The sequence below is a fragment of the Melanerpes formicivorus genome, unplaced genomic scaffold (genome assembly GCF_026170545.1).
Source record: "Melanerpes formicivorus ecotype bairdi unplaced genomic scaffold, bMelFor1.0.p_v2 SCAF_3, whole genome shotgun sequence".
Lineage (NCBI taxonomy): Eukaryota > Metazoa > Chordata > Aves > Piciformes > Picidae > Melanerpes > Melanerpes formicivorus.
In genome coordinates, this window is record NW_027142355.1 from 24133631 (window position 1) to 24149363 (window position 15733).

Sequence of the window (15733 nt, forward strand, 5' to 3'; positions counted from 1 at the left end):
GGCCAACTGGGAGGTGTCTGTGTCCATTGCAGGGGAGTTGAAACTAGATGATCTTTAAGGTTATTCCAACCCAAGATGCTGCACTTCGCTGATAGGAGAAAAAAATAGATATTGCCTTCACTGAAAGGACCATGAAGCCCTGGAGCAGGCTGCCTAGGGAAGTGATGGAGTCACCATCCCTGGAGTTATTTGAATGCCATGTAGACGTGATGCTGAGGGACATGATTTAGCAGTGTCCTGGCTGTGCTGGGTTTATGGTTGGAGTGCATAATCTCAAACCAATTTCCAACCAAACCAATTTGATTCTAACCTCAACCTATTGAGGCTCACCCATCCAGCTCAGTGCTGCAGGGAGGTAGCTCTGCTCACTGAGGATGCTGAACCCTCAGTAATTTTCTGAGGGCTAGACGAACTCCAGGGCGTTCACAGAATTTACAGTTTCTGCTTGTTAAAAGGAAATGAGAAAATAGTGATGGCGGTACACAGAAATTTTGCATGTGTGTGCCCTTTACAAAGGTGGGATATTAAAATGCAGTGTTTGTTGTATCTGAGGGCTTTGACCCACATCATCCCTTTTTCTGCTGTCTGTCAGAAGTGGGGAGTGTTCTCCATCCCTGCACTTCTGTGCAGTCAGGAATGTAAACATCCCCTGGGACTGAAGTGCTCAAGGCTTGCCTGTGTCGGAAATGTGCTCCTCCCATGACATGCTACTCATGCCTTGCTTGATTTGTGGAAAACAAACTGCACTAAATGATTTATATGTATGTATTGTTAAGTTGCTGTACCTGTGCTTTTGAATATTTTTAGTGAGAGTGTATAATACTTCACCTTTGTAACTCCCTTACGACCCCAAGTAACCCCACCTCGGTGTTTCAGTCTGACTTCAAAGCAAATACAAGTCCAAGCTGCCATTAACATTGTTTTGTTTGGAAATACTGGGCTGAAAATTGCACTGGATGAATTTTACTATTTCTAGAAATAGCAGTGCTTAGTCCTGAAGGAAAAGGCTGTGCTCAGGTTTTCGGTTTTCTCTTTGCAGGTTTGAAGAGAAAGCTCAGACTGACCCTCTTAGTGCACTGAAGTACCTGCAGAATGATTTGTATGTAACCGTGGATCACTCAGACCCCGAGGAGACAAAGGAGGTAATGATGAACAATTCCAGTTTTAGTTACAAACGGGCTCAAAAAAATTTACATTTCTTTAACCTTGGTTTTATTCAGCCTGGAAAAGCACTACAGGTGCATGCCACTTTGCTGTATCCTCTATTTCTCTGCACTGAAGATCACACTGCTTTGGAAAGAGTCATTTTACAACTGCAGTTCCAGATAAAATAGCTTTTGTGCTCCGACTAGTGAAGGCTAGGCCTTTGTTTTAATTCCAGTGTCCTGGTGTGTATTTTGGGAGCTTTAATTGAAATATAAACTCTCTGAAATGTCACAAGCCTGTAGTTGGTTGTGTGGTAGAAAGTGAATAAAAACTCTTGTTCACGTTGCCTTTTAGCTTGTTGATATTAAACAGCTCTAGGGGAGGGGAAGAGGTTTTTCTCTAGATGATGATAAGTATTTCTGGAAGCAGATTGTGTATATATGTTGCTCTCTAACCTTAAAATCTTGTTTCCTTTGCCTTTTGAATATTATCCAGTAGGCATGTTCTTTTATGTGTTCCAGGAATTTGCTCCCATTTCCTGTTTTGATTTCATTGCCACAGTACGTGTTATGTTACAGAAAGGATTAAAGTAGTAATGAGAACTGTCAGATAAGGTGGTTGGTTTGATGCTGCCATTCATTTCCAGCCAGCTAGATGGACAGGCGTTTAGCTCCTGATGGGTAGATGAGGAGGAGGACACCAGGTTCTTACTCTCCTCTTGTGTTTAATGACTGTGGAAGTGATTCATCAGCTCTTCGTACAAAACTGTGATAGGAGAATTGGTGCTGTGACTTCATGTTGAGTCTCTGGATTAAATCACTTCATCTGGTGGTTTCAACTTGTTACGTTAGGTAAAGAAAAGATGGTTATAAAGACCCTAAAAACTTCTGGGGGAGAGTATGCTTCTTGTATGTGCACAGTATAGAATTGTAGGGTTGGAAGAATTAAAATATTAACTCCTATCAGGATCTTGGAACTGATCACGTTTGTCAGAAATTCTGGTTACTCTTCATAAAGATGTGATTCAATAAAACATGGAAGTGCTGTTCCTGAAAGTGCCCTGTTAGGTGGTTCCTCATTTACATTATCCCATACCCAGTAGTTCACATCCTTTCTAGCCATTTCTAGGACAGGAAAGGCAAAACAGATAATCCTGCTTTTCTTCAGGTAGAAAAGAAATATTTTTTCCCCATGCAACATGCTTCAAGATGATTTGGCTTGATTAATCATGCTTTGTTTGCCCAGGGCGGTAGCACTTTCCTCCTCCTATCTGAACCTTTAAATAACCTGTAACATACAACAACCATTCTCATACTCTCTTCACTTCTCTTTCCCACCCACTATAGGATCCTGTCCTGTGTTCACTTATCTCCCTTTTTCTCCACATCATACCTGTGTGCTGGTAGCCCCAGCACAGCTGAAAAAACTCAAGTCTCTCTTTGGCCAGTTATTACTTGTGTCTTACAGCCGGCTATGCCTTTTTATTGCCTGAACAGAAAATATCTGTGGTGTGATCAGTAAGCTCTTCTTGTAGTTCATGCTGCCTGCTATCACTAGCAGACCAAAGGAACTGTCATAAAGACTGCACATTGTGCATGTAGAATCACTTAGGTTGGAAAAGACCTTTAACATCATGGAGTTCAACCATTAACCCTGCACTGCCCACCACTACACCATGCCCCTAAGCCTCACATCTGGTATAGGGAATCCTTTAATATTCTACATTTGATTCTTCTAGTTCAGTGTGTAGTATTAGTATTTAACTTGTCTGCCTTGTAAGAATGAAGAATTTATCTGACTTCATGGGCTCCTCTGAGATTTCTGGGGAAAAGTAGGAGCTTTATCATACAAAGCAGAAATAGAATTACATGTTAAAAATGATCCCTTTTCCTGAAGCATACTGGTGTGTTCTGCACATTAATGATCTAGTGTATGAGCTTAGGTAGCTGAATCCAGCTGAGTCAGTATATATTGTGAATCCTTTCCCTGCAGGCCCAATGTCTGATATGAACAAAATTCAGTACCTTCTGTGTGTCATGCTGGTCCAGCAGATCAACACACATCATCAGAACTAAAGCTTCTGTTCCAATCACCTCCTAAAATCATGCAGCAATTTCCAAGAGGCTCTTTGGGTTTGGGCTTGGAGTTTTAGTGTTTCTTCATGTTGTTTTGGGGGTTTACGTGTCTTACTGGTTTGTTTGCTGTGTGGTGGTGGTGTTTGTTGTTGTGGTTTAAAGTGTGCTGGTCTAAAAGCTTTAACTTCCAAAGCTTTCTACACTGGAACAGATCTGCTGGGTCTGTGGCACAGAGCCAGCTGCTGCACTGGTACTGACTGGGTGTATTTCCAGTTGACGTCAATTTACCTTCCGGTTATCACATTTGAGCTGGCTTTTTGCTCTGGCATTACATCTTCAAATAGCTCTTGTGATTTCCAGAGCACTGACGCAGGCTTTTTGGATTCCAGATCAAATTTCAAGCACCGGTTTGATTATTTATCTCAGCCCTGACACCTACATACTCTCTCTATTTGATGTTGAGATGGTCTTAATATCAAAGGCTATCTGTCTGGTGGCTTGCTCTGTGCCGGCTCCAGCCATTGAATGTTGTAAGGCTTCTTAGTGTGGCAAATCTTATGGGAATCAGTTTCTGCCTGTTCCTTGTCCCTTTCCAGGGCAACTGATAAATTTGGGAAAGACCAAGGTTAACAGGTTTATCCTCAACAGTTCTCATGGGTTTTGTTTTATGGCTTAAGATATGGGGTATCGTTATATAATATTCCAAGCACAATTTCACTTTGAGATAAGGCTTACTTGCTTTGTAACAGAAGTAATTTCCTCTAACTTAGCTATACTAGTCTCTTCAGCTGTTTTGAGTTGGATGCCAAAGAAAATAAACAGTCTGTTCTCAAAACTTACTTTGGCTTTAGTAACCGATCTTGTTTAAAGTAGCGTGAATGATTGATAGTAGGAACATAGCGCCGCACTTTCAGGCCTTTGCTGTGAATTTTAGGGATGTTGATACGATACATTGATTTCCTTTTTCTTCCTTATTCTAAAGTGAAGTAGATACCTGCAAGTAACAGGTATTGCACAGGTGCTTGTTTTAGTAGCTGCAGACTCTATGACAGCTCTGTCTGTGCTGTTGCCAGCAGATGCTTATCCAGTTTTCTTTAACTGGGATTCTGCTCGAAATCGCTTAAACCCCTTCAGCTAGCTCAGTGTTTTCTGATCAGTGAATCTTTTTTAACTGGCACTGTGTAAAGGAGGGTAGATCCCTACAGCACATGGAAGTTTCTGTGTCTCCTAGTTTATGGAGAGACAAAAGTTGTATAAAACAACAGCATTTGTTGGTGCAAATGTTTCTGAAAGCATGAGTGTTCCCCTGTTTCGTATACACACAGATGTGCATTTGGTGGTAGTTTGCAGATAGAGGGTTTTAGAGGTAAAAGGGTGGTAAAAGAAGAAAATCCAAATGAATTCCAAGTTTTGTACTTAGGTCAAGGGAAAAAGAAACCAGGTGCTACTAAAGCAAAGGAACATGAGTAGATTATGTACAAAGCTACAGGTGTTGTTCCTTGAACACTGGAGTAATTGCACTCAGAACTTGGCTGCTGCTTAGTGGGCTATGGAACAAATCAAGATGATAGAAAAAATAGCCAGTGCTGTCAGATTGAACGAGAGTTAGATGACTTTGTACGTTGAGATTCAACTACTGGTGACGCTCAATTGCATGATTGCTGTAAAAGAGATACAAAGTGCAAGTAAAACTTGTAGTGTGTTTATCTTGGAGCATGGTAGGAGAAAGAGTAAGGACCTGGAGGCCAATTTGAGGCCTGACAAGCTTGTAGGCTGAGGCTGGAGGCCCCTCTTCAAGGCTGCTTCATACTTTCCATTCTTAAGGCCTTGTCTTTCAGAAATTTGCCAGATAAAGCCAGCGGGGTCCAAAAGTATTGTTTGAGTCTGCATTAGACTGATATTTCTGAGAAAATTGAAGCCCAAATGGGAAATACAGTTCTAGGAAGGAGCTAAGAAAAGCATGTCTCACTTCTTCATGTCCTGCTGTGATTCTTTGTAAAGCCTCAGAGTCTGAGTGCTGCAGGAGCAGAGGCTTTGGAGCCAAGGAGCCCTTACAAAACCAGCATTCAGCCTTCCTGACTTCAGCTAGTGACAGCTCTGTCCTCAAAGAATTTGAGCCTCAATTTGCTTCTGTGAACCTATACTGTGAGACACCATCCCAGCAGAAATGCTCAAAGCTAAGAAATTGGTTTAGGCTGTGCTCTGAGCACATACAGACATTACAGAGAAGGAATTGGCTCTGATTGATCCAACCTGCCAGGAGTCCCAGACTGGAGTTACTCATTCCATCTTAGTGTTAACTGTTTCATTGGTGCAAAAGGCAGAGGCTGGCAGCAAGTGCACTAAAACTGGCAGGGGCTGCCGTGCGGTTTTTTGCTGTAGATGAAAAACCTCGAGTACAGACAACTGGTAAATGAGCAGCAATGTTGGAGATGGGAGGGCTGTAAGTTGGAAAATAGCAGAATTCATATTATTTATGGGTCTTCATTTGACCTCTCTCTGACCATGATTTGGTTTTATTAGTTGACCTTACATTAGTTAGCCAGGTGTGTATAGCCAATGCATCCTGCATGTAACTAATGTCGCCTTAGTACTGTAAGACTATATATTAACAACATCACAGAATGGTTTGGGTTGGAAGGGACATTAAAGGTCATCTAGTTCCAACTGCCCTGCAATGTGCAGGGACACTAAACCAGGTTGCTCAGGGCCTCATCCAACCTGGCCTTGACTTCCAGGAATGGTTGTGTCCACAGCTGCTTCTTGGCAACCTGTTCCAGTGCCTCACCACTCTCACAGTGAAGAAGTTTTTTCTTATATCTAACCCAAATCTATCTCCTTTAGTTTGAAACCATTATGTCTCGGCCTTTCACTATACTGCCTGATGAAGAGTGCATCCTCATCTTTTATTACAGGCTTTCTTTAAGTACTGAAAGGCTGCAATCAGGCCTCTCTGGAGCCTTTTCTTCTCCAGGTTGAACAACCCCAAATCTTTATCCTGTCCTCACAGCAGAGGTGTTCTAGCCCCATGATTATATCAGTTCCTGCTTGAGTGTGTCAAGGGATCAGGCCCAGCCATCATGGAAGGGCAGGTCCTGCCTGACCAAGCTGATCTCTTTCTATGATCAGGTGACCCGCCTGGTGGATGTGGGGAGGCCTGTGGATGTAGTCTACCTGGACTTCAGCAAGGCCTTTGACACCGTCCCCCACAGCAAACTCCTGGCCAAGCTGTCAGCCCATGGCTTGGACAGGAGCACATTGCATTGGGTTAGGAACTGGCTGGAGGGCCAAGCCCAGAGAGTGGTGGTGTATGGTGCCACATCCAGCTGGCAGCCAGTCACCAGTGGCGTCCCCCAGGGATCAGTGCTGGGCCCCATCCGGTTCAATATCTTTATTGATGATGCCATGGTTTAGTTGATTAGGTAGTGTTGGATGATAGGTTGGACTCGATCTCAAAGGTCTCTTCCAACCTGGTCTATTTCTGTTCTATCCTATTCTCAGGCTATGAGGCCCAAGCTGGACACAGCACTGCAGGTGAGATTTCAACAGAGTGGGGCAGAGGGGCAAAATGACTTCCCTGACTTGCTGCCCATGCTGCTTAGAATGCAGCCAAGGATACAGTTGGTCTTCCAGTCTGCAAATGCATGTTGCTGGCTTTTCATCCACCAGTATTCCCAAGTCTTTTCCTCAGAACTGCTCTCAATCCCTTCATCACCTAACCTGTACTGATAACAGGGATTACTCTGACCTAGATTCAGGACCTTGTGCTTGGCCTTGTTGAACTTTATGAGGCTCACATGGGCTCACCTAACAAGCATGCCCAGGCTGGTGTTGTCAGCATACTTGCTGAGGGTGCACTCAATCCCACTGTCCATATTACTGGCAAAAGTACGTATTTATCTCTGAGGAACGCCTTCTCAGTTCAGAAGGTGATTGGTTATCCAAGACAGATGTTAATTATGTAATGAAGGGAATTGTCTTTTGAATAGAGACTTAATTTGGAATGGGTGAAGCCAGTGAGCCTCAGGGAGTGTCAGAAGAAAATGGGTGGTGTTGTGATTAGAGCGGTTGGATGCTTCTGCTGGATAATTGAGTTCTGGTCCTGCCTTTATAACAGAGTTGCTGTGCAATGTTAAGCAAATTATTTTTTCCTAGATGGTCATTAATTGAGACTTTCATTCTGGTGCCTGATGGGAGAGATCTGAGGTGTGTTTTGCTTAAGGGCTTTGCTCTTCTGGCTGCAAGTGAACTTAGAAGCTGCTGACTAACACTATGCATTTTGAAAAAGCAGATTCTGGTAGCTCCAAATCAGGGACCCAAAATTCATCACAATGTGAAGTGCTGTCTCTTAGGATAACAGCATGATAGAAAAAAATGATGAAATTAATTTCCTCTTTGAGCAGAGTTTGAACTTCATGAAGAAAATACTGCATTGGCTATGTGCTGTGAACAAGATGTAGGAGACCTGGACTTGAGCAAGCAGTTACAGTCCTGTGCAGTGGAAAAAATGTAGAGGTCCTTTGGGAGAACATCAGACTGTTAGCTGGCATTGTAATGCAAATGCAGAATGTACCAGCTAAGGCTCAGTGCTGTCTGTAACGTGTTTTTATCTTATGTGTTTGACTTTTCTGTCAGGAAGGGCTTTTAAAAAGTGAGATGGTACATAGAAATATCATTTCAAAGCAAACAACAAATCTCAAGGTTAACTGAAGTGCAGTGTCATCAGTGCAGGAGGAGACAAGATACTGCTTCCTCATCAAGCTCGAAAGAAACCTGTAGCTGTGAAAATCTATCATCCCTAGTGCAGATGAGGCTGGAATTCTTGGCAGAGGGTCTTTTCATCGCATTTTTGGTCCCAGTTCAGTGAGCTACTAGATTGATCCTGATTGTATGTTCTTTGTTGGGCATCCTGAGACCCAGCCTCAAGTTGCTTTCTGTTTCCAGCAGGGTGGCTGCTGGCATTGCTGGGGGAGGCAAGGGAGCCCTGGAAAGTTATGCCTTGTCCTGACATAGCTGGATTTGTGTGCTACCAGGCAGTTTGCAGCAGGCTTTTGAGGCGATTGTGTGGGAGGGAAGGATGGCCAGGACACGGCATTTGCTATCAGAAGCAGCACAGATTTAGCCACAGGTCTTATTGGATCTTTTGGAGCTGTTTATGCTGGGTGTCTGATTAAGTATGTTGCTGATTCAGAGCCAAGCAACTCTTACAAGTTAGGCTAGCAGTGAAATACATGTGTGGCATTGCCCCTCTTTTGGTGTCATATAACCAGACCCTACACTCAAGGGTACTGAATGAACATCTTCCCCTTATTCTCCGTGTGTCAGTCTTCTATCCTTCTAAACTCTTCATAGGTCACTCCAGTGCTAATTTCACATAAGAGCCTTCTCAAGAGATGCAAACTTGTTCCAACACATAACAGTCCTTCTTTTAGGCTGTTTTGCTTGTGATGTCATGTGGAAACTCATCTTGCTCAAGTGTTTTCTTGTGGCTTCTTGCTCTTAGTCGTAGTTTTACCTTTTTGTAGTGGCCTTCCACGCTTGTTTCATCCTTGGACATTCTTCTGTGGAGGCTCTGCAGCCCTGACTCCTTTGAACTTCCTTTATAGAGCTTGATTTTCAAACCACTTGATTTTTCTCTAGTGCTTTCCTCATGTTGCTAATTGATGCAGGGCATCCAAAAGTGGTTGGCTTAGTGTAGATGAGACTTACGGCCTTGATAACAGCAGGAGTACTTGAGGTGTTTGAAGACCCTGCTCCTTTTCTATCCATTTGTCCTTTTTGCAGTAGGATGATACTTATCCATTATAACTCCTAAATGTGTTTTTATAGAGCCCATGCACTCAGATCTGCTTTCTATAGCTGAATTTTCCTGTTTAGGTTGATTTGCACTTGGCCTTAGTGAATTGAACCTTGATCCAACATCATAAGCTGGATGAAATGGAAAAACAGTCTGAAGCCTATCTGCTGTTATGCTGGCAGGTGTGAGGTCTGTGAACTTGGTGAATGTGTCCTCTTCTGTCAAGCAGGTTATCACTGAATACCCAGAATGATGCTGACCCTGCAGCACACATGAATCACTTCTGATTCATGGCTCCATTTTGATGTCAAACCATTGGTGGTTACCCACAGTAAAATTATTTGATGTATTTGCCGTTCCCCGTTAGCTTTAATCTATGTGAAGCCTTGATAATTCGCCTTAAATATCATATAAAATCATCAGAAGCCCTAGGGAAGTCAAAATGGACAATATCTATTGCCAAGTCCCATCCATAGGGCCTGGTGCCTTGTTGAAGATTAAATCAGATTGATGTGATAGAACTTCTTGTTGCCAATTCCACGTTGGTGGTGATTGTCACTTTCTCTGCTTCTAGATACCAGCAAATTGCCAGTGTTCCCACTTTTTTTGTTGACATTTAAATTAAACTGATGGATATATAATTCCTGGCTGTTCTTCCCACTCCTTCCCTGAAGATATTTGCTTCTCTTCTGTTCCCCTGTGTGCTGTAAAGACACACAGAGAGGAGATAAAAAATTACAAGCCTTTAAGGGATCAACTAATTCTTCAAGGAAACATGACAAAGCACTTGGCTTTGCCACAACGTGGGGGACTGAAAACAGCAGCTGTGGGTAGAGGAAGGTGCTGTGTTCACATCTATCAGTAAGGCATTAAGGAAGAGTGAAACACTGAATGTGTTACTTAAAACATTTTTACTCATGATTTTGATGTTAACAAGCAAAGAACTTTTTTTTTTTTCCAAAGTTAAAAAGCTGTTGCCTTAAACTTGTGGTATGAACTTCTCTGGTAGTTGAGGGAGGTTGTTGCCATTTAAAGCTTTCTCTGTGATCTTGAAGTTCATGCTGTGCTTCAGCGGTCACCCTGTTGTCGTGCCATCTAATCTTTGCTTGCTGAAGCTACCACATTTATCCCTAGGACTGTTCTTGTGTGGAAGAGGTTCTACTCTTTTGCACTGTGGTATCTACCAGACAGGCAAAAAAGCATATATAAACCCCCCAGGTTTTAGGGCTCCCAGTCAAATACCTTTCATTGCATCAACACTGCTCTGATTCTAGGAAACAACATGCAACTCGCTCTGCCAAGGAAACAAATTGTATTGCTCCTGTGGAAATATCTGCTACTGTTATTTATGTGTGTGCCACAATAGCTCTAAGGCTTGTGCAAAGAAAACCCAGCAACCTGGACTTCTGTGAATCTTCTGGATTTTGTTCCTGTGCAATTTAATAACATTTTTTTTCTTTCTCTCTTTCTTCCTTTGTCCCTCCACTTCCTTTTATGCAGTTTCAGCTTCTTGCCTCCGCGTTATTTAAGTCTGGCTCGGATTTCACCACTCTTGGTGAGTATTGTGTATCAGAAGAATGTCCCCTCTGATAATTCCTGTTACTTACTACTGGTTTTTATATCACATGTTACATTGTATGAATATTGTAGGTCTTTATGTGTTCGAATATGCAACGTGCTACCATATAGACATTCGAGAGATTATTTATAATGACTGGTGTCCAATGCCTCCAGCCCATATTTAAAACATCTGTCCCCAGTGGTTTTAAACTCATGCCTCCTGGGATCATTTTATGTCTCTTATTACATCTGATGCTTCACTGTTCCCCAAATAAATAGAAGCTTTGGTCAGAATAAAGCGCCTCCTGTCATGTCACTTTGGAATGTCACAGCATGGCTACGTCTCTGTTTGCTGTGATAACTGCAATTCCTGGAGTAGTTTGGTTCACTCTGTTCTTTGCAAAACTAGTTCTTTGGGCAGGGTATCAAGAGTGAAGAACACAGTGGCGTGTAGGGCTGGAAACAGGACGTCTGAGCCAAAGCCCTAATTTGTTTTGCTCTTCTGTCCAGTTAACTCTTTTAAACTGTTGAGAGATTAATCTTGGGCAAGATATCGGAAGGCTATGGGGATAACTTACATACTTCTAATGATACCTTGTCCTCAAGATACCAAGCTCTTGCTGGGAGCATGGATGGCTTGGGTTTTGAACATAGAATTCCCAGTCTGAGGAATTGAAGGAAGGCGAATCCTGCTGCACAATCTGCACTGCTGGATGGGGAAGCTGCTGAGAATGTGTGGTTTGGAAGATGTTATCTAGCTGATGCTGTAAGATTAATTCCTTGCAGGAAGAAAACCCAAGTTTCAGAAAGTTGTTTTTTCCCTGTTTTGAAGTGTTCTGAAAGATCAATTAGTTCTTGACACAGTACAAAACTTTAGTTAGTCAGCAGGCGGGTGCTTCTAAAATAAAACAAAAAACTCCTTGACTTGATTAACTTCGTTGAGTTTGATTAACTGAAGAGTGGGTTCACTGAATTAAAAAGCATTCCTCTGAGATACCAGCAACTCAAGTCACACAAAGCAGAGGAAATCGTTGCATGCCCGCTCTATTGTTCTTGGTGTTGATGGTTTAAATATGACGATTTGGATAAACAATGCTTCTGAGTTGTTGGGAGGCAGTACTTCACCAAACTACTTTGCAAAGCACCCTGGTGCCAAGCTGCAGCCTGGATCTTTGCTGCCAGTCCAATGTTAAATAGCAACTCCAGCCTGGGACTTCCACCATCAGCAGAGCTTTTCTCAAGGAAAACTACAAGCAGTACCAGGGACCAGCTCTGGTTAAGACAGTAGCAAAGTTAATGAAGAAAGCCTGAGGACAGAAGAAATGAGGCACCAAATAAAAATAGCTGCATGGATTTTGTTCTCTGGGACAACAGACAGTCCCCTGAGGACTCTCACTTCTCCTATTTCTTCAGGACTGTCAATGAGCTTGACAGCCATTTGCTTACTGCTTTTCACTGCGTTCTGATTGCAGTGTTGGCTTGGAGCGGTAGGATCTCAGGGTGAACATGTACACAGTAGTGGAACACAGAGGTGGCAGCTTTTTTTGCTTGATGCAGAGATAGCAAACAGTTAACATGTCAATACATGCCTATAGCCTTCCTTCAGTGGTGTCCAGAGCAGGATGAGGGGCAACGGGTGCAAAGTGGAACACAGAAGTTCTACTGGAATATGAGCAAAAGCTGTATTTTGAGGGTGACAGGACACTGGACCATGCTGCCTAAAGAGATTGTGGAGTCTCCTTCTCCAGAGAGATTTTAAACCCACCTGGACATGATCCAGTGCAACCTGCTGTAGGTGACTTGTTTTAGCAGGTGGTCGAGACCCTGTTCCTGGAGGTGTTTAAGACCAGGCTGGATGAGGCTCTGGCCAGCCTGATCTAGTGTGGGGTATCCCTGCCCATGGCAGGGGGGTTGGAACTAGATGATCCTTGTGGTCCCTTCCAACCCTGAATGATACTATGATACTATGACTAGGTGATCTCCAGAGGTCCCTTCCAACCCCTACCATTATGTGAACGTTTATCCAAACTGAACAGCTGGCACATTCCACAGCAAAACTGAGCATTTACAGTAGGAAGCACTGCCTTGTAGGAAGCACTGACTTGCTTTCCCCTTTTCTTGCTCCCCCAGGATTTTCAGACGTTGACCACACGTACGCACAGAGAACTCAGCTGTTTGACACGCTGGTCAACTTCTTTCCAGACAACATGACCCCTCCTAAAGGCAACCTGGTGGACCTCATCATGCTGTAAAGCGGAGCAGTGGCTGGAGATGTGGAAGAGGGGAAAAGCATCCATTTTCAGTATTTTAATTTTTTTACTGCATTGATTGACTGCTGGGATGAAGTAACACAGTTAACCCCTCGGTGTTTGGAAGGGGTTTTATACTTGTATGGTGAATCCCTGAAGCTTTTCCCTTGGAGTAGGTTAATAAAATGTAACTGACGTACTTCCGACTAAATATATATATATTTTTTCTGACTTTGGATTTTGAGCAAATGTAAACCGAAAAGGTGAGGGGAAAGAAGGAAAAAAATAAAACCCAACCATGCAGCAATCAGTTTTTTGCCTGTAGAGGAAAGTTGATATTTGCCTGGAACTGAGGATGGTGGGTTTTATTTCGGGTTTCATGAGGAAGTGGGGGGAAGGTTGTTCTTTGCTCGTTTGTAGCTAGTCATGGCGTATTGCTTTATCCTACAACTCCATCCTCAGCAGCTGAATTACTTGGTGGCAGGACACAGGCACGCGTTGAGGTAACAGTTCTGTATGTGTCTTGAGTCTTGTAATCACAGTGTGTCGTGTGAAGGGGAGCACGTGTTACAAATTGCCTGTCTCCTCATCCCAGAATCGGGCTGACAGAAGTGTCTAATTGCATCTGATACCTGATGAAAACCTGAGTACCTACATGTCTGTCTTCTGTTCTCTGGAGCCTTCCATTTGAAAATGACAGGCGAGTGGGAACCTCAGAGAAACCATTAGAAAATGGGAGTGCAGTCATCATCTGCACAGGTTCCTTTTCAGGGATTGTTCTGTTTTTGCTGCTGTGTTCTTCCCATGAGAAACCGTGTGGGTCCTCACCGAGCCTGGCAGAACTGGGTCTTCCACCCCACGCACACCCAACCTCTGCAACCCGACTCCGGGTTGGGTGTAGGATTTCTGAAGCAGATTGTCTTCGTTTACTTGCACCTATGCTTCTGTGTGCATTTGTCTGTGTCAGTGTAAAGAGGATTGCTCCCAACAGCTTGTCTCCTTCCTATGTAATGTGGCTCATTCACTTCTAAATGCATTTTAGACCTAGATCTGAATGTGAGGGAGGCATTTTTAGCATAACTCTCTTTGAAAGCAAGCTGATGCATATGTATAAAAAAAATATATTCTTCCTTGCTGAAAGCCTTCTTTATAACTAGGGTAAGGGCTTGGTGCTGCACTGTGATGTGGAATGAAGGATCTGCCTCCCCAGCATTAGAAACCTTCTGTGGGCAGTGCCAGTGAGCGTTCAGTACAAACTGGCAGCTGTAAATATTTATACAAGACTGCAAAGCTTTATGTCCAGAAACACTGATACCAGTAGGGTATCGTTGCTGCGCCCGCTGTGGCTACATGGCTCCTGTTGAACTTGATGGAAGTTTTGTGTTTGCAAAGATGATTTGGACTCTTGAAATAAAGAGTTAGTGAAGTGTCTTTTTTCCAGAGCTTGAGTGTCTGCTTGCTTTGATTGCCTTGTATTGCCTCTTTATCACGTTCTTTGTGTGACTACTGTAGCCCTGGTACGTTAGAAATAAATCTACAAACTCCTAGTAGTGTTGAATCACCTGGAGAGGAACAATGTGCTAGAGGCTGGGCTTGGCTTTCTCTTCAGCGAGGACTGCACAAATACTGTGTAACCTGTAACTGGAGGCTGCTTAGACATCATACACTTTGGTGGATGGCAAATCAGATATCTGTGGAAGAATCCACTAAGTACCTGGTGCAGGAGATGAAATCTGATTAAATTCTTTCTTTGAAACATTGCTCTTTTTTTTTCTTTCTTCCCCCCCCCCCTTTTTTTTTCCCCTTCCTTCCCCCCCCCCCCCCCCCCAGTGACATGGAAAGTTTTACATCACTGCTGCCTTTGGTGTTTTGGTAACTACTTAAAGTTTATACGGTACAAATGTTGATACTTGGGGGGGGGAGGGAGATATTTCAGTTGGGGTGTTGCTTCTTTTGAGATTGAACTGAGCACTTTTAACACAACCAGCCAAAAAGCTGCAGCCCTCTAGTACTTAAAACTGTAGTGCTGTTGTGCTCCCTTACTGCCTGATCTCATTGCCTGCATGCTGTGCAGCTTCAGTCAGGTGATTAATGGCTTTTTTTGTGACAGTTTTCTGATCATCCAAGCTCTTCATAAACTTCTATACACACACCTTTGATGAGGCTGAACCCAAAAGATGCAACTAGCATTGAGGAGCCCCATGGAGCAGACAGTGAAGGTTGAGGAATGCCAAAAGCTTTGTGAACAGCGCTGGTGCTGAGTGGGGCATTGCTTCAGGCTTGATTTATGTTGTAGAAGTTCGATTACAACTCATTGTCCTTCGTGCCAGGGGTGCGTGCAGAGCCTGACAGCCTGGCTGGGGTTTTTGTAGCGTAGCATAAATGAGTGATTTGTCTGAGCAAGGTGCAGCTTCTGCAGGACTGACAATGCCAGCTAATGAGAGCACTTCAGGACGATCAAATCCTGACCTGCCTTCATCCCGAGCAGATCGATTTCGGCTCGCACAAGTACAGTTTATGGATTACAGCTGGTGGTTAATCAGCAGAAAGCATTCGCTCAGCTTCAGAGTATTTCTTGAACAGCAGAGGCACCCTGTGGCCAGAGAGGTTAATCCAAAGTGAAGGCTTCTTGTAGCTTTGCCAAAAGTCTTTCTTGGTTCTGTGTCCTTAAAGCTAGGAGTCAAAATGAACTGGTTTCTTTACATTGGTGTGTGCTACACGACCTGGCAATTCTGAGCAGTAAAGTGTAAATTTCCTTTCAAAATAAGCCACTTACTGACAAGCACTAACGGGGAGAGTTTGAATTTAATTGCACACAGATCTTTGAAGATCCTGGTGACATTCCAGGAGAGTGTTATATTGGATCAATACAGAAATAATAAAGTCCAATGAAAAGGAAACCTACT

The 15733-nt window shown here is 43.3% G+C and overlaps 1 protein-coding gene across 1 annotated transcript in view; it reads left to right on the forward strand.

Annotated features, from left to right (window-relative positions):
* The window catches only part of MKLN1 (muskelin 1), a 122260-nt gene extending 107677 nt beyond the window's left edge, over positions 1-14583 (forward strand). Inside the window, exons 16-18 of the mRNA XM_068168983.1 lie at positions 1040-1142; positions 10519-10573; positions 12709-14583. Coding sequence (XP_068025084.1) covers positions 1040-1142; positions 10519-10573; positions 12709-12830 — 280 coding nt within the window. The 3' untranslated portion in view covers positions 12831-14583. The remainder of the gene's footprint in view (positions 1-1039; positions 1143-10518; positions 10574-12708) is intronic.
* Positions 14584-15733: the final 1150 nt, after the last annotated feature.